The 22,474-nt window shown below is 36.5% G+C and overlaps 1 protein-coding gene across 1 annotated transcript in view; it reads left to right on the top strand.

Annotated features, from left to right (window-relative positions):
• LRP2 (LDL receptor related protein 2) overlaps positions 1-22,474 on the top strand; it is a 196,828-nt gene that overhangs the window by 30,307 nt on the left and 144,047 nt on the right. Inside the window, exons 2-4 of the mRNA XM_019727374.3 lie at positions 5,575-5,682; positions 7,898-8,020; positions 13,635-13,751. Coding sequence (XP_019582933.3) covers positions 5,575-5,682; positions 7,898-8,020; positions 13,635-13,751 — 348 coding nt within the window. The remainder of the gene's footprint in view (positions 1-5,574; positions 5,683-7,897; positions 8,021-13,634; positions 13,752-22,474) is intronic.

Below are 22,474 nucleotides of genomic sequence, written 5' to 3'. Positions count from 1 at the left end.
AGATTTGGTTGAGCCTGTTTCCTCATCTATGAACTTGGGCTATCACTATTGTCTCATAGGTTTGTTGTGAGGACGAGTGAGCTAATCTATGGAAAACACTTAAAATACTTCTGGCACATAGTAAATTCTGGGTAAATGAAAGCTATCGTTTGTTTTGTGGGAAGTGGAATGGAAAAGGCATAGACTCTGGAATCAGACAGGTCCTGGGTCTGAATCAGATCCTGGTTTTCTACCTCTGTTATCCTGGGGGAAGTTTATTAATATACCTGAGGTTCAATTTCCCCTTCTATGAAATAAGTAGAAGTCCCACTTTATAACATTTCTAAGAGGATCCAATGGATATGTGTAAAGCTTTTCATATGGTCCAATACATAGCAGTTTCTCAATATACAGCAGCTATTTTTGCATGTCTATTTAATTTATAATGTATAAGTAAATTTGTAAGTTCTATAACAAGGATCATTTAGCTTTCTTTGTTTCTTACACAAACCCTAGAACAATGTTTTGCACATAGTAGGTGTGACTTTTTTGTGACTTTAGTGAATCTGACATCGTATTCTTTTGGCCCTTTTTATTTTTTAATTGCACTTAAATGATGTGTGTACACAATCTCTCACCAACTGGCTTTGTAGTTTTTGCCTCAAAGTCTTTGACTTCTTGAAATGTTCTCTTACTGTTGTTTTGCGCTATCAAACCACCTGGGTTCTGAAACAGTAATTTAGAAAAGGCAGTCAACTGAGGGGTTTGTAAAATGGGCTAAAAAAATAAAAAATAAAAAGAATTTTGGCCACCTATTTGGTGATCTAGCTGTGTTATAAAACCAGGCAGATAACATATTGTGCAGAAAGAGTAGTAGGTTCGTTTGCTGTGTGTGTCTTGTTTCAGTTCAATCAGTTGAGTCCTTGCCTGTTCCACCAGTTGACATTATGCAGAGCAGGGTCTTCCCCACAATCTGTTACCCTTGGCTGTCAGGGCTGCAGTGTAAAGTTTTGGAAATAAGTCAGTGATTGAATCTTCAAAAGGGGACTGGTCCTGCTCGTGTGGATAAGGTGTGAGAATTGCAGTGAATCATCACCCAACTTATAAACATCGGAAGTATGTATATCAATACAAAGGGAATAAAAATAAAGGACAGCAAAAAAAATGAAGTAAAATGATAGCTGAATTAAGGAATTGCCCCTGATATTTGTTTCTTTGAGTTCGGTGAAGTAGGACTATTGGTCATGTAGTGTTTCATGTTTTCAGAAGGAGCACATGTATCTCTTCAGGCAGACCAAGTGTCTGGAAGGACCAGCACATGTTAAGAGGATCTAGCAGGAAAATAGGATTTGCCATAGAAATTACCTTCCTCTGTTAACTTTGGACAACGATCTATTGACTAAGATTTGCCTTTCTCTTCTAAGAAGACAATTCATGAGCCGGAAAAGAAACTTACAAGAAAAGGGTAAAAGAATGAAACTGTTATTACTATGACTCAATATTTATCTCATAATATTTAAAAAACTTCTGGATATTCCTCTTGTTTTAAATTATTCCAGATTTCATTTTTCTTTGTTTGGATTTAAGATGGTAAACTCCAATTTAAAGTCTCATTATTTTCCCTGATGGGTTTTTATATCTCTGATATATAATGATCCCAACAAAATGAATCTCACAAAGAGGAATCTTCATTACCTGTTGAATATGCGTTGACTATCCCATATGTGCCTAGTGCTGTGCTAGAGACAGTAAAGGATACAGAAGTGGTGTTCTCAATCCAGTGTTATTCTAGAAATCCTGTCCGAGAAAAACAAATGGCTTATTCCCTCCTAGACATTACCTGTTATTCTATTATCTTAACACATTCTTAGTCCAACACAGACTGGAAAGCTTGGGATGTGACTATTTATGAAGAAAGGATTACTCTTGTTTTTTCTCCAGCTTGGGGCTCTATTAGGTTGGAAAATAAGTTTATCCTTAGGTCTTCTACAATTTTTTTTGAAGAGATTGAAACTCTGACTTTCCTGTGTTGCTTTTGATTGTTGTGAATTTTCCTGTGGCCAAGAGTTTTTATGTGCAATGTTTGTTGCCAAGTGGATTACTAGTTTCTAGTTGAATTATATGAGCATATAGTATGGATGCCACACCAGTCCAATTAATGAATTCAGTAATGTTGGTAGCAACTTTGGAAAAAAAATCAAATTTTTACATCTTCATTCTTGAGTTTGGTGGAATAATCTCCCCCACCCCCTTTTTTTTGGTGCAAGGGAACATACAACAATGACCAGTATAGCATGGATGCTGCAACCAGAACTGCCAGGTCCAAATTACATATATTTGCTATTTGAGCTTAGGCAGTTACTGAACTGCTCTGCACCTAATTTCTTCATTTATAAAATGTTCGTAATAATGGCATTTGTTCCATAGGGTTGTTATGAGGATTAAATGACTTAAAGCTGGCAAAGTGCTTAGAACAGTGCATGCCATGTAAGCACCACATGTTTATTTTTTTCATCTTTGCACCATTTATTTTGATTCTTGGGAAAGGCTCGTGCTGGGGACGTAAGTTTTCCATTTGGTTCCAGTGACTCTTTGTCAAATAAAAACCTGGTTCTTCACAAAAGGTTTTTATTTCAGCACGTGTTATGATGTTTTCTTCCTTGGTTTTTACTAGAGGAAAATATTTTAAAGTTATAAAAGTTATTGTTTACAAAACTACCTCTTGGTTAAAATCTGGAGTGGTTGATTATGAATGTTTAGACACTCTTTGTTGAAAAAAGTTTTAAGTTTTTCTCTACTTAGATTTTTTTTCTGCCATAAACTCGGTGTTTGGTTCCAGTATATGAAATCCATTCTCCCCTCTTCCCACATTTTTTTGGGCTTCAAGTTATTAAACAATAAAATATAGATAATATCTAGTAACTTTTAGGGGGGTTATGAGTAAAGGCTACTTACTTAAAACATTCAGAAAATAAGGTGAATACAGACCAATTGAAATCAGGGGCACCTGCAATTGTGAACAGACCTTGACTAGTCACCAGCAGTTTGTTTTGAAACAGCACCATTCGCTTTATAATAGAATGAATGACAGGCTTCTGACACCAGTGGGGCGTTTTGGTTGATTGCTAAGAGGCCACCCAGCAATGATAAGAGTATCAGTTTGTTTTTTCTGGATAGATATTTCCAAACAATAGTCATTTGGGAGTTATAACAAGCATGTAAGTTAATATTGAAAAGGTGAATTTGACAAATGAATTATCCTGGATCTATTGATAAATTGAGTAAATTGGGTTTGATATATTACTTTAGATAACTGAGTATTTGGGACATCAAATGTGAAAAACACTAACTATAAAGAGTTACTTAATTGCAAAATTTCCCCTACCAGTTAAGTTTTTTATGTAAGTGATTTTAAATTACTGACTTCAAAGTGCTTAAAAAAATGAGTTGGGTGTCTATTTTGTGTTCTTTTCATGATGTGTTTAACTTCGTGTTTTAGCAAAAGTAACAAACTTCAAAATTTGACTTGGAAGCAAAGTTGCTTAAGGAATAGTACTAAATATATGTGTTTTCAAAACAGGCAATATATTGTTTTGAGAATTTAATTCTGTATATTTAGTTTCTAAGTTTATGCTTTTCTTTTTCCCATAGCAGTGTGAAGGAAGCTCTTTGTAAGTGGACAGATCTTTAGATTATTATAATTTTTGAACCAGAAGTTATTAGATACTAAGGGAAACAAATGTACTGAACTTTCAAATGTAATACCTTGGATTATAACAATAGACCTAATTGATAAAAGTGATTTAATATATGTTGTGTTAATAGCTAAACCTCCAAAGCCCCTAATCTCCCATGGAAATATTGCTTTGTAGAACAAAATCCAATGAGAAGTTCTGGGATTCCAGAGTGAATTTGTACATTCCTTAGGGGCATTTTTGCAAGGGAGGTTGTTGTGTTTTAAAGGTAGTTGATAAGAGACCTGCACCACCAACCCCAGACCTGCACCACCAACCACCATCATGCATTAGGCTATAGAAGGTATTTGGGTGTACGTATTCCTGTACCACTCGGTACCACCATTTAGCCAAGGGAAGTTTCTGACCATTTGCAGCATACATTATAAATCAGGATTGTCTGTCACTACCAGACAATCAGATTTGAACATTCCATGAACAAAGTAGCCTATATCCCCTAGGAATAGATCACTTAACTGTGTTTATGTCATGCTGTTGATATGCCTGCATTTACACAAGTCAGGATACCACATTGTTTATTTATTTTAGGAGTAGGTAATTGGTCCGTATATTTACCTAATTTGGGGTTAATTAGCCACAAACTGAAATGAGTAATTTAGCATGATTGCTTAAATACGTGAGGAAAATACAATTATTCGTCTAACCCCCAAATTACTTCTCTACCGTCTTGGGTTTTTGAAAATAATTTTGAGTCTTCTCCAAGTTGGGCTGGTGTTGGCTGCTCTCTTTAAAAAATTTCCTCCTTGGCACATAATGCATGAGGAGATCACTGGTCAGATATTGGGGGGAAACTCAGAGGATTTCCAACTGCCAAATTAGTCTCCTGGGGAGAACCAGGAAAATTGAAGGATATATTGGTTAAATGAAATGAACTTGTTTAAGTTATATTCTCTTTCTGGCATCACTAGGGGATAATCACTGCCACTTGGGAATGTGGCAACTTTTAGAGCCAAGTTTATGCACTCTGGTTGTCTGCAGAGATTTTTTTGTTTTTTGTCTTTTTAATTTTTAAATATGTGTTTGCAGAGATGAGCTTACAGACCTTGCATCTTACAAATTCGTTAAAAAACAAAAGCCAAAATATGGGTCTGAATCTAAGAATGAGGGACCATCAATTGCCATCTATGATTTAGTAACAAGAAGGCACTTTAAGAAAACTATAGGGTGGGGAACTGAAAATAGCACCGTCAAGCAAATGAAAAGTTACTCATGATGTTATCAGTCAGAGATAACCACTGTTAACATTCTGATCTTTTTCTACACTTTCCCCCGCTCCACGTGTGACTGTTGTTATAGGTAAAATTTTGCATTCTTGTCTTTGTTACATTATATTTTAAATATTTCTTTTAATCATTTAGCAGGTGAGCATAATGATTTTATGAGTTCTTAATATGTCAACATATAGATATAAGAAAATTTAATCCTTTTCCTATTCCCTTTTGGATATCTAGGAGGTTTGCAATTTCCTTTATTATAAATAACAAAGTGATCAAAATCTCTAGTTCCTTAGAAGAAAATACCTAGAAGTAAAAGTACTAAGAGTAATCACTTTAAAAAAAGAAGATGCATGTTAAATTGCTTTCCAGGTTGGTTACATCAGTGTACACTCTAGTCATCAACTGTGTATGAAAACAACCTTCCTGTAGACCCCAAAACAGAGATTCTAATCATTATACAAATATTGTCCTAATTTTATAAAATAATATACATTCCTTTCATTACTACTACATTGAATAATTTTTCATTTTCATTAAAAATTTGTATTTCTTCTGTGAAATATCTGTGTGGCAGTTTTTTTTTTTTCCTTTTAACTGGTTTTCTGTTGCTTATGGGATTGCAGACTGTGACAGTGAGCATTTTCGCTGTGAAGATGGGCACTGTATTCCTGCATCCTGGAGGTGTGATGGGACCAAAGACTGTTTGGATGACTCTGATGAAATTGGCTGCCGTAAGTGGGGAGGGGCCAGGCTAAGCTCTGTTTTTACTAATGTAAGTTCTTCAGAGTGATTTCAGCTGTCACAAAAAGAGTTGTGTCTTTAGTGATAGATTCAGGACTGGGCACAAGTCTTTTGAGACTTGTGTGGTTGAATAGAGGACTGATGGTATTGTTTCACTCCTCTGTGAGGAAGGGTTCAGTTCACATCAGTTTCTATTTTACCCTTAATCCCATCACCTTGATAAGGAAACAAATTTGTGAGTGGTTTTCTGAAACCTATAAGTAACTATTTCAGATTATTCGCTCTGGAAATTTTGTGAACCAATAAGAACAAACAAAAATAATGTTATCTGACAATAGCCAAGACATGGAAACAACTGAAATGCCCATCAGTAGACGACTGGATTAAGAAACTGTGATACATTTATACAATGGAGTATTATGCAGCCATAAAGAAGAAAGAAATCTTACCATTTGCAACAACATGGATGGACCCAGAGAACATTATGTTAAGTGAAATAAGTCAGACAGAGAAAGACAAATACCATATGATCTCACTTATATGTGGAATCTAAAGAAAAGAATAAATGAATGAACTAATCAGAAACAGTTTGTTGTATACCTGAAATTAATTTAATGTTGTATGTATTCAAAATAAATTAGAAAATAAAAAATAAAAAGAAAGGTATTTTGTTTGTTTAAAAAAAGCAATGTTAAAAACAAACAAACAAACAAACCAACAAAACAATGTTATCTGAACTACTGTGATTTGCAACTCTAGGGTCTGTTTTAATATAAAGGATGTAGTATAATTTGTGTGAATTACCATACAGAGATCACAGAAGTGACTAGTGTGGTTTTATGTTTTAAAAAATTATAGTTAAAAACATGGTAATATTGTAAACCCCCAAATTAACTAATTATAAAACCACTTTTACATGTGTTTCTTCATTTAGTTTTTCTCAGCAATATTCAGGTTCAGAAAGTGAGGCTTAGAGAAGTTAAGTCACATATTAAAGGTCCCCCATTTGGTGCACCAATTCCAACCCTAACGTCCATTGCTTTCCCATTATATGCATTTGCCATAGATGGTCAGTCACACTCCTGCCATTTCATTCATGATGATAGGTGAACAGACAAGGGTTACCATCCAAAAATCAGGAAAGCAAGTGAAAAAATAAGTTTTTTTTTAATTGTTGGTCATATTATGGCACAACAAAACAGTCAAACTTTGGTGTAATGTTTGGATGACAAAGCATTTGAAAAGGGGAGGGGAGAGAGTAGATCCTACATAGTTTCTCACATTGTCGTGCCCAAATGGGTCACCTGCAGAGTTTGTTAAAGTATAGATTTGGATTCCATGTGTTTGAGATGGTTTCTGAGATTCTGCATTTCTGAAAACTCCCATATTATGTTGATGCTGCTGGTCTCTGAACCACAGTTTGAGTAAGAAAGTGGTTCTATTTGTAGAGACATAATCATGTGCCATCTGTTTGACTTCTCTGGGCTTCCTGAGTTCATTTTAGATTAAACAGTAGGAGCAAAAAGGCAAGAATAGTATATTTTGGGATAAAGGAATAAATGAACAGTTATACCAACAACTCTTCAGAAATTGTTATATTTCTGTATCCTATAACAATGATCATAAAAAGTGATAGCAACTAACATTACATGGTACTTTCACGTATATTATCTAACTTATTTTTTAATAGCAAACCATGAAATAAGCATAGTCTCCATTTTATGATGCAAACATTGAGGCGCAGAGAACATGCCAAAGATTCTAAAGCAAGGAAATTGTAGAAATAATAATTATTTGACTCTGGGTCTTCTTTTTCAAATCTCCTGGGTTTTCCAACTCATCACAGTGCTTTACTATTAGTTATTACAAACCATTTCAAATAATTTAATAATAATTCATGGTTAACTTTTACTTGAATTAAAAATTTTAGTCTAATACTTTTTGTTATAAGTATGTGTGTGTGTGTTTGGGCTGTTTTCTGTATTTTTGTATTGATTTCGATCATCAGTTGGTTGTGATGCCATTGCTGAGATTACTTGACAGTGAACTCTGATTAGGGTCCGCAGGCTCTAGAATAGCATTGTGTCCTATTTGCCATCAAATATTTTGAGCAGAGTTGACACACATTCTTTCAAGATAAGCATTGCTTGTTGTTATAATAGAGTGGATGTTTGACTTCATGAGTCCTTTTCTGGTTTGTTTTAGCTCCCACCTCTTGCCAGTCAGGCTATTTCCAGTGTCAGAGCAAAGAGCTATGCATCCCTAACTCTTGGGTGTGCGATGATGAGCAGGACTGTGAGGACGGCTCAGATGAACACCAGCACTGCCGTAAGTGTTTATGGAGGAATCTCGCTTTGGTCCTTCGGACACCTGAAATTGAACCGGGAACAAATACAAAACACCATGGGATGATTCTCTATAAATGCGGAGTTGGGCCTTAAACAGCAATGGAACCCATGCCAGGAATCTCACTCAGGTTGGATGATATTGAACGTATGAACATGCTGAAGAATTATAAATATACCTCAGCAATTTGGAAATGAGATAGGTTCCCAGTCTTTAATTTGGATTATGTTACTCAAGAAAGAAGCAAAGCATTTAACGGTATCTAAAGGGGGGGGTCTTTGTTTGTGTGGTTGGCATTTGGATGAGTCGTTTTGTTCCTGCGGTATGCAGTCTGCTTTCACACCTTTCACCCGTTTGCCTCGGTATTAAACTCTCTTCATTTTGACTGAGTGGAGCAAATAGGCAGGTTCGTTGGAGGCGTTGGTGGTGGTTGCTTCAGTGACTGCTGCTACAGCCACCAGAGGACGAGCGGCCACAAGAAAGAAAATAATAGTAATGAAGACGACCATAGCAAGTGCTGCATTCCTGGACATTGAGGGGGTTCGGGGCAGTGACCTGGAAGAAACCCTTAGATTCTAATTTCTTTGGGGTCAAACTGGAAAAGAGAGTTTTATTGGGCTTGAAAATAATTTTGGGTGGGAGAATAATCTTGGGTTAATATGAGATGACAACATGTGAGAAATATGTCCATCACCCGTATCATTTCTTTGCTTTATTTAGGACATTTGTATCATTTACAATCATTTTTATGTCAATGGGGATGTTTTTAGCTGCAAAGAATGAAAAATGGAACTTAAAAAAAGTAAAGCGAAAGGGAATTTATTATCTCACATAACAAGAAGTCTAAATGCAGGGTTGTTCCAGGGTTTAATAAGTCTGGGTTGGACCAAGTTGGAAGTTGGAGAAAAGATGTCGGGCTATAAAGAACCAGGGTCAGGTTCTTGACCCTGATTTTCCTCTATGGGAGGAAAAGTGATCAGTGTCCAGTTCCGGTCACTGTGTGGCATTCACCTTTGAGTCTCACCACATTCTGCTTCATTAAATGCACGTCCCATGAATCACGGACATTTATTATCTCTTTGTTCTGGCTTTAAGATGTCAGCTAAGATCCTGTTGGCTTTTTCACATACTTATTGTCTACAAAAATCAAAGAAGAAGCAGATGTTTTTGATGGCTACTTCATGTGGGAACTTGTTTAATCGTTAGTAGACCAGCGATGGAGATTTCATGGCCTTCAGTAGGTCCTGGATGCATTTATAAAAGATTGGAAATTAGCCCAGGACTTTTGAATCCAGCATTGAATTCTTTTCAGCCAGGCCACTAGATGCCAAGGGTCTTTTGAGGAAGAGAATAGAAATTCTTAAAATACCCCTGAGTTTGATTTTGGTTTAAACCTAAAAGGAAGACTGTATAATGAAATAGCCTGTTAGGGCTTGTCAGTATTGATCGTGGGGTCTGCCAGCAACAAAGGGATGGTGATCCTTGGGACAAAGTGGTTCAGGGGAAACCAGCAAACTATGTAAGGCCATGGAGGTTGGTGGTGGTGACAAATGGCAGTCCTGAGGAAGGCATGGACGGGAGCTAATCAAGGCCAAATGGGCATATCCAGATCAGGTTGTTATGTGTCAGCATTTGATGGGGAGTGGCCAAAGGGGACTATGAGATCTGAATGAGAGAGATGGGAGAGGGGAGATCAGAAGTACTGAAGGAAGGAAGGAAGGGAAAATGCCAGATGTAGTAGGAAGCAGGAAAAAAATCTTCGTTTCCAGGAAGTTAGTCTGGGCTAGCCTCTCAAAGGTCCTAGGGGAAAGATGGGGTGACCTACAGATAGCAGGTACTTGGTGGGAACAGGTTGGGGCTAGATGGTGAATTTCTGAAGAGTAGTGACTGCTTTATTCAACTTGCATCCCTAAAGCCTGGCATTTTGTCTGGGAGACAGTAGGTTCTTGATAAATGGATTCTGAATGAAAGAATGGTGGTTTATTTTTCTTTTGGTTGGATATGCCATTTTGGTTCTATTTTCCCTTGCTCCCCACACAGAGTGGGAAGAAAACTGAACTGTAGATTGTGATACAAAGTGTGGTGGATGACCGCTTACTAATAATAATACTTTATAGAGGGGATGGGAACTACAAAGGGCCACTGCTTAGGGAAAGAGAATGGAGATAACTTTACAGCAGTAATTTATAAGCAATGTTACATACCATTTTAAATGAGTATGGATTTCCTAAGGTAATTCTTGCTTTTTAAAAATGATATAAAAGTCTTTATTAGACACCCTTTAACTACAGACAGCATATGCCAATACTATGTTCACTAAGGTCACCAGAGAATTCTGATTGTCAAATAGAGTGGGCACTTTTTCTTCCTCATCATACTGGGTGGGCTTTTCTATTGTACTTGACTCTGGTCTCCCATAACTTCCCACTGTCCTGGCCTTCTTCTTAACTGCTTTGATCATTCCATTTTGTTATCTTCTTCTATCCAGCCCTGGAGTATTGATGTTGCTCCGTCTGACCTCCACAGCTCTTCTCACTCTATGTGCTCTTCCGGGATAATGTCAGCCATTCTCATGATTTCAATAACCCTCAATGGGCTGATGACATACAAATCTATGCTTAGGACCCAGGTTTCTTGCCCACACTTCAGTCTTGTATATTTAACTGCCCGTCGGGCATTTCCAATATGCCCTAAACTCAAGGTGTCCCCACTAGAATCAATCATCTCCTGCCCTGAACTGTTTTTTTCTTTCTATACTTGCTGGTCTACATGTATTATCTTTATTATAGAAATAAAATTAACCACTATATGGTACTAGCAGAAAATGCAAAATTGGTTCAAACTATCCAAAATAGGCAGATTGAGGCTGTTTTCCTTGTTAGTCTAGAATTTCATGAGACATGTTATTAGACGAAAAAGAAAGATGATTGTAGGTGGATATTAAGGATGCAATCAGTAAGCATGAATAAGATATCACAATTCCCTAGCCACCCAAGCCGGAAACTTGGAAGTTATTCTTGATTCTTTTCTCTCTTTCCCTGTCCACATTTAATCATCCCTGTCTAATTTGCCTTTAAACATTTCTGAAGGTCATCTCTTTCCCATTTATGCCACCACTGCCACCATCTCCTATCTGGGTGACCGCAGAAGCCTCTGGACCAGTCTCCCTGCCTCCAGTTCTGTGCTTCCTCGGGTTCTCGCTGACACCAATGTTGGAAAGATCTAACAAACCCTTTGGTAGCCCTCCATCACCTCAAGGAGAAAACTCCAACTCTTTAACATGGTTTACAGTGGCCTCTAAGACCTGGTCTGTTCTTATTTTTTCATGCCTATCACTCGCCATTCCTGCCTTGAAATGGCCATTTGGGACCATAGCAGTGCTTGTAGTTCCCTTGGGCATATCATGCAGAGTTCCCCGGCTTTCGCCTTTGTGCACGCTGCCTGGATGCTCATTGCTAGACGGGCCTTCCTTCCGTTTGGCCTAGTTAATTGCTACTTCTCCTAAAGACCCACATGAGATGTTCCTCCCCAAGGAAGCTGTCCCTGTCCTTGCTCCCAGCCCAGAGTGAATTAAGCACCCTGTCCTGATGCTTTTATAATTCCATGTGCCTATAATTCACTGTCATAATTTTTTTCTAATTACTTTTGAAGTCTCCCCCAGAAACCTATGAGCTCCTTGAGGGTAGTGATTGTGCCTTATTCATCTTATATTCCCATTGCTGGTGTACTTTGTGGCATATAATAGGCCCTCAGTAGATATTTATGTCATGATGAATAAGTGAATCCAGGCATTAGATTGGTTGATGGAACTATATAATTTTAATTTGTCATTTCTCTATGTTTGAACGAATTTTTAACTGCTCCCATGTAAATCTTTTGAAATCTGAAACACAAAATATAGAATGATTTGGGCTTAAGTTTAAGAAGAAAGCAAACTGAAGCTGATATCAGATCTCTGAAGGACTCTGAACTCTGGGAAACAATATGTTTTTGCAAGTTAAAGAAAATCAGGATCTGAATTATTTTGCTAAAAACTTGGAGAGCGAGAGAACAAATAAATGAATTCTTTATTGTGTATCATAAAATAAAAAAAGAAAGCCAAGATAATTAAAATGATATTGGCAATTGATATAATTTCTGTTCATATTTTGTTTGAGACTACTTGCCTTTTTAGGAAAAAAAGGAAACTTTAATTTTATGTGGAAATTGGCAATATGTACTTCAATAAGTTACATGGGAATTTAATAAACACTACCTCTCAGGAAATATTAATCTTTTAAATCTTATTCACATTAAATTATGTCTCTGTCATGGGCAGAATTCAGACATTTAAATGACTTCTAGAAAATTTGATCTATTCTACTTTTATTAATAGAAGTAAAATTTAACCCACAGATATCCAGGAGAAGATATGAAATCATACTGCCCAAGTGTCAGAAATAGGCTGAGTAGGAAAATTTTATTTGCTATCTAGGAATTACATGACACATTCATAATGAAACCATTATATTAAACAGAAAGAAGGAACAAAATGACAGGAAAGATATAATCAGTTAAGGGTAGTAATTATTGTTAATTTTTTTAGATCTTATTTATCACATGGTATTCCTTACATATTTGAATTTTCAAGTACTCACTTTAAAGCTGTCATTGTTCATTTGTTTTTTTTAGAAAGTTTTTTTTTCAGTAAGTTTTGATGGCACATCCCTTAAAAGATATAATTTTATTGAAAAACCCAAATTTTGCTGAATTGAAGTATCTTCACTATACAGAAGTGTAACAAACTAAAAATTCAGGGGGATTTTTATATTATTTTGATTATATTGTTTGTTTAGCAGATCACATTTTCCCCAAATGCTTTTCTTTTTATGTGGACAATTTAAAAAAATCTCATGATAATTCCTACCTTAGACTTATAGAATAGTTTTCACATGATGCTTGAGGCATCAAGTAATTTGATTTTATATGTTTTATCTGCAGGCAAATTCAATAAACTGATGGCCTGCTTTCCGGTAGCCTAATCAACATAGGATAAAATTAAGCTAGCTTAAATTTTTTCCTTCTGTTTATAAAATTGACACATGTTCAATGTAGAGAGTTTATATAACAAACAGAACTCTAGAGAAAAAAATATGATCACCCATATTCCTACCACTCAGAATTAATGACTGTTAACCCTTTGGCATATTTCGTTCTTGTTTAAACAGGATTTAAATGAGGGGGCCCTTACTGATCCTTGAGTAATGCCTATAACTGCAAAATTCTTATTTTATTTGTCCTCTTTTTATCAAATAGATTTTTATTCTACTTTGTGTTCTCAACATATGTTGATAAGATAATTGTATACACTAACATGTTTGAATATTGATATGATTCTATGGGCGTTTGGTAGTATTCTGATAATAAAATCATTGCTTTTGCATTGTAAGCTCTCTCCCTTGGGGTGGCTGGGGGCTTTACCTTGTGACCCTATGAACTTTATGTTCAGTGTACACTCTGCTTGCCTTTCAAATGTCCTCATTCATATTTGGTAAATGTCAGTGGATCGGTCTGTGTTTAGCAGTAATTATAAAGTAATATTTTTTCCCCTTCCCAGCTGGGAGAACATGCTCAAGCCACCAGATGACATGCTCCAGTGGTGAATGCATCCCGAATGAATACAGGTGCGACCACGTGAGAGACTGCTCAGATGGAACTGACGAGAGAGACTGCCGTGAGTCCCTTTCAGTCTTTGCACTCTATTTGGTTTCACCTTTGTCCCTTTGGCATTTTAATCAATTTGTTAGATTTGTTGATGGACAGAAATGCCTACAATATGCCTCTTGTTATTGAAATCTCGTGGCAGATTCTTTTGTGGATTAGAGGTGATGTTCTGATATGAGTCTATTTTTACCAAGACGTTCTAAGTGTGCCCTGCTTGAGCACATCAGTTTTCTGTATTTTTTTGAAGTAAGAAACTTTTAACATTAACACAGAATCCTGAAAGGTCACTGAATACATTGAGCACAAAATGCAGTTTGGTCAATTTTAACTGTCATTACATTACTATGGTAAATTACTAGGTCAAATGTCTTATTAGCTTTTGTGCTGTTATGGGCTAAATTTTTTTTTTCTAGATTACTTCTGGAAAAGTGTTATATTTTGAAAATTGCTTTCCCTATAATGGCAGCATACCATATCAGTTTGTAACTGATCGCCACAAGATCAGACATATCACAGTATTCTGTGTATAATGTTTAAATATCATCATAACTAAAATAAGACATGCAGTCATGGTGCATATGGACATTTTACAAATAAATAAAGAGTAATCTGTCTCTCTTGAGGTTTATATAGAATTGTTAGAATATAAGAATATAGGTATTATTCTACCTTGTCAGTCCTACAGTCCATTCGACTCTGACTTAAGTCTCAGACATACCCAGTTCCTCTTAAAAGCCCTTATAAGTTTATCACTTATGAATTTATCCAGAACTTCCTTGAGTTTTTATACATTTTTTTTCCTGACACTCCTTTTGGTATACTGCATTTTATAAGTTTACTATGTGCTTCTGTTTTTTTTTTCTTACTAAGATACTTCCTTTCTTTTGCTCTTAAATTTATATTTCAGACTTTAAAGAGTTACTTTAATATTCCAATATTCCAATAATCAGCAGACAGATTTTGTGCACCTCAGGAACCTTGATCATAAACTTCTTAGTTATCATGTCTCCATCTAAATATTTAACGTTTAGTCTATTTTCATGGGCTATTGTTTGATCATGTTGATATAATTTTAGTTATCTGTACTGTCCCTAAATTCCTTCCTTTGGTCCATGTGGTATATTTTATGCTTTTGGATGAAAGAACCATCTTCTGTATATTTTGCTACACTTCCCACTACGGTACCATACCTAGGGGAGGAGCTACCGTAAACTAGTCATGAACAAATTGTTCCTACTCACTGTATTGTTCAAATGTTCTCTTAATGGAAGAAATACTTGTATATATGACCAAACAGGCCCAGATTCATGCTGCATCCATACCATCATCTCATCGTATATTTTTTAAAAACTATACTTTATTTACCTCCAATGCTTTCTTCCCTTGTATATTATTTTTCTTTGAGAGGACTCTGTGCTATTTGTCTTTGTATCTCCATTTCCTAGCAGAGTTTCTGGTACAGTTCTGTTGTGGTATAATTTCCAAGTTAAATGTTCTCTTTTGAAAGAGATGAGATTGCCTCTTATTTGGGTACCCCTTCACTTTGGACATGTTGCCGAGAATTTAGACTCCGCACTGGCAATTTTAGTGATGGTAGTGTATGTATGGATGTCACAAAATAACAAGTCCATGAGTCAAGGACTCTCTCTTTCTGCCAAGTATTGAAGCAAGTAAAGAAGATATTTTTGATTAATAATAGTGGTAAATCATATATAGTCGTGTGCTGCTTAATGACAGGGATACGTTCTGAGAAATGCGTCCTTAGGTGATTTCATCATTGTGCAAACATCATCGAGTGCACTTACACAAACCTAGATGGTAGAGCCCACCACACACCTAGGCTGAATGGTACAGCCTATTATTGCTCCCAGGCTATAAGCCTATGCAGCATGTTACTGTACAAATAACACAAAATTAATTCAAGCACAAGAGAAAATGATGCAATCACGAGATGTGATAAACATGAGATGCATGAGGCTGTTGTCAGCGTAACACAGCATACTGTTTTACAGCAACTTCTTTTATAAGTAGAAAGAGTACACTCTAAAATAATGATAAAAATATAGTATAGTAAATACATAAATCAGTAACAGTTTATTATCATTATCAATATTATGTAATGTCCATAATTGTGTTTGCTATACTTTTATATGACTGGCAGTGCAGTAGGTTTGTTTACACCAGCATCACCACAAACACGTAAGACATTGTGCTATGACTTTAGGATGACTATGACGTCACTAGGCAATAGGAATTTTTCAGCTCCATTGTAATCTTATGGGACCACTGTCATATATGTGGTCTGTTGTTGATCAAAATGTCCTTATGTGGCACAAGACTGTATTATATTTTGCAGTATTTTGTAAACTTCAAAATGTTATATAAAGTCCAGTTGTTATCATCATTAAGTTTCTCAATGAGGACAATAGGGCAGATGTACATTTATTTATTTATTAAATTTATTGGGGTGACATTGGTTAGTAAAATTACATAGGTTTCAAGTATACATTTATATAAAACATCATCTATATATTGCATTGTATCTTCACCCAGAGTCAGTTTTCCTTCCATTGCCATATATTTGACCCCCTTTTCCTCTTCCACCATTCCCCCTCCCCTCCTTATCCTCTGGTAACTACTAAACTGTTGCCTGTGTCTATGAGTTTTTGTTTCTTTGTTTTGTTCCTTTGTTGCTTTTAGTTTTATATCCCACTAATGAGTGAACTCATGTGGTTCTATACTTTTTCTGTGCGACTTATTTCGCTTAGCATGATAATCTCAAGATCCATCCATGTTGTTGCAAATGGCAGTGCTTCATCTTTTCTCATGGCTGAGTAATATTCCATTGTATATATGTACCGTATCTTCTTTATCCAATAATCTATCAAAGGATACTTCGATTGTTTGCATGTCATGGCCACTGTGAATAACGCTGCAGTGAACACAAAGGTACATATATTTTTATGGACAAATGTTTTCAGATTTTTTGGGTAGATACCCAGAAGAGGGATTGCTGGGTCATATGGTAATTCTATTCTCAATTTTTTGAGGAACCTCCATACTGTTTTCCATAGAGGCTGTACCAATTTACATTCCCACTAGCAGTGTATGAGGGTTCCTGTTTCTCCACAGTCTCTCCAACATTTGTTATTATTTGTCTTGATCATAGCCATTCTGGGAGGTGTAAGGTGGTATCTCACTATGGTTTTGATTTGCATTTCCCTAATAGCTAAAGAAGTTGAGCATCTTTTCATATATTTGTTGGCCGTTTGTATATCTTCTTGGGAGAGGTGTCTGTTCAGGTCCTCTGCCCATTTTTTAATTGGATTGTTTGTTTTTGTTGTTGAGTTATATGTGTTCTTTATATATTTTGGGTATTCGATCCTTATTGGAGATGTTGTTTGCAAATATCTTCTGATACTCATTTGGTTGCCACTTTGTTTTGCTGATGGTTTCTTTTACTGTGCAGAAGCTCTTTAGTGTGATATAGTCCCGTTCATTTATTTTACCTTTTACTTCCCTTGCCTTTAGAGTCAAATTCATACAATGTTCTTTGAACCCAAGGTCCATAAGTTTAGGACCTATGCTTTCTTTTATGCAATTTATTGTTTCAAATCTTATGTTTAAGTCTTTGATCCATTTTGAGTCAATTTTAGTATACGGTGACAGATAGCAGTCTAGTTTCATTCTTTTGCCTGTGGCTTTCCAATTCTCCCAGCACCGTTTATCGAAGAGGCTTCCTTTTCTATACTTATACTCTCTTATGAATAAAGAAACTGAAACTGGAAAGGGTAGAGTGTCTTGTTCAAGGTTGTATGATGTGTGGTAGAGCTAGTGTTCCACCCTTATGGTTCCAAGTCTGGTGATGATTCTTCATGAAGGACTTGATTTGCAGAAAGAGAAAGTCCTACCTTGTGCAAGTTTAAGAGGGAGCCAGAGGCATGTGCCACCAGCCAACCGCCTGTGTCTTTATCCCTTATTTACAAGTGGATAAGAATGAATGCCTTACTGTAAATGCAATGGGACTGAAGGAAATGCTACTTCAGGGAAAATAAAAGGCAGCCCAATCAGACTGTTTGGATTTATTGCATGTGAACACCCTGTAGCCAAGTCTAAAGTCAGTCCAACTTGCCCGACGACTTTGCCAATGTACCTTCCCGAGAAAAGCTGGCAGGGTACGTGAATGCAAGCAACTGTTACAGAGACGAAGGAAGGAAAGGAAGTGAGCTTTACACAACATTTAGGCAGGAGTTTTTAATCAAGTTTTTGTGAGTTTTTTAAGTACAAGTAATTGGTGAAACAAGGATGTATTAAGGAAAGAACCAGATTTCTAGCTCATTGTTTCTGAATTATACAAGTTATGAACCTATAACTTGTTCATGGCCCTAAAATGAATCTCACACATGTAAGGGGGTTTTACAATGAGGTGCTCTTTCTTACTTCTCTCCACTTTGTTTATTTATTGCTATGTGCGATTTATGGAAGAGTTGAAAAAAAATCTATCAGAGGAAATTAAGAAAAGAATCTTTGTGCTTCCTTGTTGGTGCTTTGATCTCCTGGCCACTGCCAGATCCGTATAGGCAGGAAATGAATGGCCTGGATCAAAGTCTTTAGAGAGTGCCAGTATAGGGGGCAGGATTGGCCTCATTTTGTTTTCCCTCTTTGTTCGGAGCTCTTGTGGGAAGTGGGAGAAGGAAGTCCCATTCACCAAGCACCGGTCACACTATCTTACGCAGTTTTTACATTAGTCCCACAAGGTATGAGACGACCATCTCCACTTTACAGAGATTGTAAGGATTGTCAAGAAGCAAGGACGGAGGAGCCAGGCTTTTCAGTTAGGTCTAAACCCCATGTCTGTGCTCTCAGAATACTTTGCTTTAGTAAGAGAAGTTTACAGAGTATTTTTGCCTGAAGGTTACTTAGCTATTTTTTTATTTTGAAAAAATTATTGTTTAAAGCTTTTTATTATGGGAAGTTTTAAACATAATCAAAAACAGAGTGAACTGTATGATGAACCTCTTTGTACTCATCCTTATTATTTTAATTATCAACTCATAGTTAATTTTGTTTTACCTATATCTCTTTATTGTTCTCCCCATTATTTGAAGCAGTTTTCAGACATATAAATTCATCTGTAAGTATTTCAGTACTTATCGCTAAGATACAAGGACTAAAACATAACCACAATATCATGATCACATCTAAAGTAAACTATTCTTTAAAATAATCGGATGTCAATCAATTTTTTAAATTCCTCAATTGTCCTGTTATTATTTTTTGCAGTGTGATTATTTAAATCAAAATCCAAATTAAATCTCCATGTTAGACTTAGTTGCTATCTTTCAGTTTGTAGGCTTGCCTTCCATTTCTGTTTTTACTCCTTGCAATTTATTTATTGAAAAAACCCAAGTCAGTTATCCTGGAGTTTCCAGTCTCGGTTATGCTCATTGCATCCCCTGAGGTCCTTTAACATGTTCTTCTATCCGCTGTGTTTCCTGGAAATTGATAGCTAGATCTGGAGCAAGGGTTCTCAACTTTGCCACTAATGACATTTGGGGCCAGATCATTCTTTATTGTGTGAAGCCGTCTTGTGCATTGTAGATTGTCTAACAGTATCCTTGGCCTCTAGCTACTGGAAAAGCGAGCAGCACTTCCCAGTTGTAACAACCAAAAATGTGTCCAGACAATGTGAAATGTCACCCAGGAGCAAAATGTTCTCCCTTTCCTTGCTCCAGTTCAGGATAGCACTAGTATAGAGGCTTGAACAAATGATGCAAGGATTTTTTTTTCTTTGTGTGTGTTGGGGGGCAACATACATCGTATATAGGTATATATTTGTAGCAGGAGGCACATAATGTCTGTCTCTCTTTTTGTGATGTTAGCAGCCATTAATGATCTTTGTTGATCCATTTAGTCAAAGAAGTACTTAGCTGTTTTCAATGTCATTTTATATATATAGCGGCTGTTTATTAGTTGTTTTAAATTAGAATGTTCCCACATGATCAAGGATTAAGTGAGGCATAACATTTTATTCTATTCTGCAGTCATGATGCATAGTAATTGCTACTTGTGGACACACTTAGAATCAGCCTATGAATATGACTTTTATTTTTCTATTTCTCAGAAGTCACTTTTTCTATAGGAACCCGGTCTTAGTACATTAAGCACCTAGAAACCACTTCAATATAGTAATGGCCATTGGCAAAGCTCCAAAGAAGGACTAATTTCTTTCCCTAAATATTTGAAAAGATCAGGAAGCTTGCCTCTGCAGTTCAGTCTTGCCATCAGACCAGATCCCTAGGTCATAGTCCCACCCTTTCAAGCTTAGAAGATCAAGACCTAGAGTTCTCAGACAGAGCACCTTGTGTCCATTCCAGGCATTCCTTTTACAGAACAAAGAATGGTGTGTAAGAGTTCTTTCAGGGAGGCAGGGAGAGGGGAGGTAAGAGAATGGGTGAGATGGTGAGGAAGGCAAGGGCATTATACGCCCCATAAAAAGATTATCCTTGAAATAAATTTGGTGTAGTATGAAAGTTTCTGATTTTGTTTGGTCTTTTGTTTGCTGTATTTCTTTATGCATAAGGTATTTTTGGTTATTCTACTGTTTGAGAACTATTTCTGAACATATATGTTAAAAGCCATGAAACATTTTTCCTAAGTTATTTTACTCTTCAATCTGGCCATCTGTAAAATGGTACCTGCTATTAAACAAATTCTCAATTAATTTTTTTTTTTTAAAGGAACAGAGAGATTCAAAACTGCAGTCCATTTTCCTTCTAATGGGATTAGCCTCAAGGAAAACCACTCATGCAGTCTAAGATAAACATCAGAACAATGCAGCAATTATGGGTCATTCAATTAATATATTGAGGTGGCTTTCAGTTGCTCAAAAATAGTACCTTTTCCCCTCAGTTAAATAAACAGATTATTTTGTTTTTATCAAGTACCATATTAGAATGATTTTGGTGTGAGTAAAGCTATGGCTAATTATCATTGGTTTGCAGTACTTTTCTTTTGTTACTTAGGAATGCCAAAGAAAGGGTAAAATCCCTGTCACAATGAAGGCTTTCTTGCAAGTAATCAGCAGTGTTTGTTCTGCCTTGGACTGGGGCTGCTTTGTCGCTGAAGTTTTATTTCTATTGACTTTCTGTTCCTTAGAATTTAAACATTTTCTGTATCTAACTACTGAAGTCTACCCTGGGGAACAGTTGGAGGGGAGTAGAGAAAATGGTTAAAGTCACTCTGTGGAATGTGATGACTCATGAAAAATATGCTCCTCAAACTCAGTTCCATACGCAAGCTGCCCAATCAGTCTTGCCCTGACTCTCCGTTCTCAAGGTGAGAAAGCAGACGCAGAGAGACCGACCCCATCTTACATATAACATCACAGATGCATCTTTTTAGCATTCTTACATTTGAGATAAGATCCAGAGCCCTGAAACCTTGAAAAAAGAGAAAAATTTCTTATTTAGTCTCCATCATTCAAGCACATTATAAATATCTCCCACCTAAGATCCCTCTTAGCTGTTACCCAATTTCTCTGCTCCCTTTTACAAGTTACTTAAGAGTTGTCTTTAATCACTCTCTATTTCCTCTCCTCCTTTCCTTCTCGAACTTACTGAAAACAGTCCTTCATCTCTACCAGTCTTCTGAAAACATTCTTGTCAATGCCACCAATGACCTCCATTTTGCTAAACTTAATGGTTCTTTTTCAAATATCACCTTATCAGAGAGCTACTCCTCTGTGTTGCTCTTTACTAGTCTACCCTGCTATATTTCCATACTATTTTTTTCTACGCAATATTTATTTTAATGTTTGTCCTTTCACTCTCCCAAATAAAAATGTAAGTTCCACAAGAGTAGGGAGGAACCTTACGAAGTTCATCACTTTATCTCCAGTGCCTAGCACTCCTATAGTGTGCAATAATTATTCGTTTAATGAAATATTAAAAAAAAATTCTGTGGGGGTTCCGACTTCACTTGTAATTTTGTTTATTTCTTTATTCAATTCTTAGCACAGTATCTAGGGAGGTGGTTTCAATACATGTATGTTGGACAGGATAAAATTGTAACTAAGAGGCAGGTAGCCGTCTGTAGGGTAATTGGCTTCTAGCATATGGATATTCACTCAGTAATGATTTGCTAACAAGTCCTCAATTATCTGGGGCCAGATTCCCAGCAGGCAGACTGAGCCACCCCATTTTCAGTTGTGATTTGAAAGTGGCCACTCTCATAATTCTGGGGTGCAGCTAGTCTTCCAGTCTCTTCGGTTAGACTTTGCCTGTTTATTCTACCCAGGTGAGTCACTGAGGTTAATCGTAAGGAAGAGATAGGAATGGGACCAAGGTGCGGTGAGGCCCTGAACGAAAACATACAGCCCTATAACTCCTTCTATATAGAGCCAGTACCACTAAATCTGGTTCACATCACAAGTATTTGATCACTCATGAGAAGCCATTTTACTTCACGCTATTTCTTGGAGCATGTGATACACAATTTTCTATCTTGTTTCTCAGTTACTCCTATACTAAGGCTCATGTGAGATGTGAGATTTTTATTATTTTTTAAGAATGTAGAATTATGTGAATCTTTACTTTCTATGCAGATTTTGGTGATAGTTCTGTGCATGGGAAGAAAGAGGTACTGTATATCCAAAATCTTTGCAGTAGGCCTCTCAGGCACATTTCTAATTTAGGTCTATGATCAGGTCAGCATGGATAGAGACCAGATAGG

Source organism: Rhinolophus sinicus, chromosome 17 (genome assembly GCF_057876585.1).
Source record: "Rhinolophus sinicus isolate RSI-liver-muscle chromosome 17, RSI-T2T, whole genome shotgun sequence".
NCBI lineage: Eukaryota > Metazoa > Chordata > Mammalia > Chiroptera > Rhinolophidae > Rhinolophus > Rhinolophus sinicus.
Note: the sequence above shows the minus strand (reverse complement) of the source record. Positions and strands in the feature narration are given on the sequence as shown.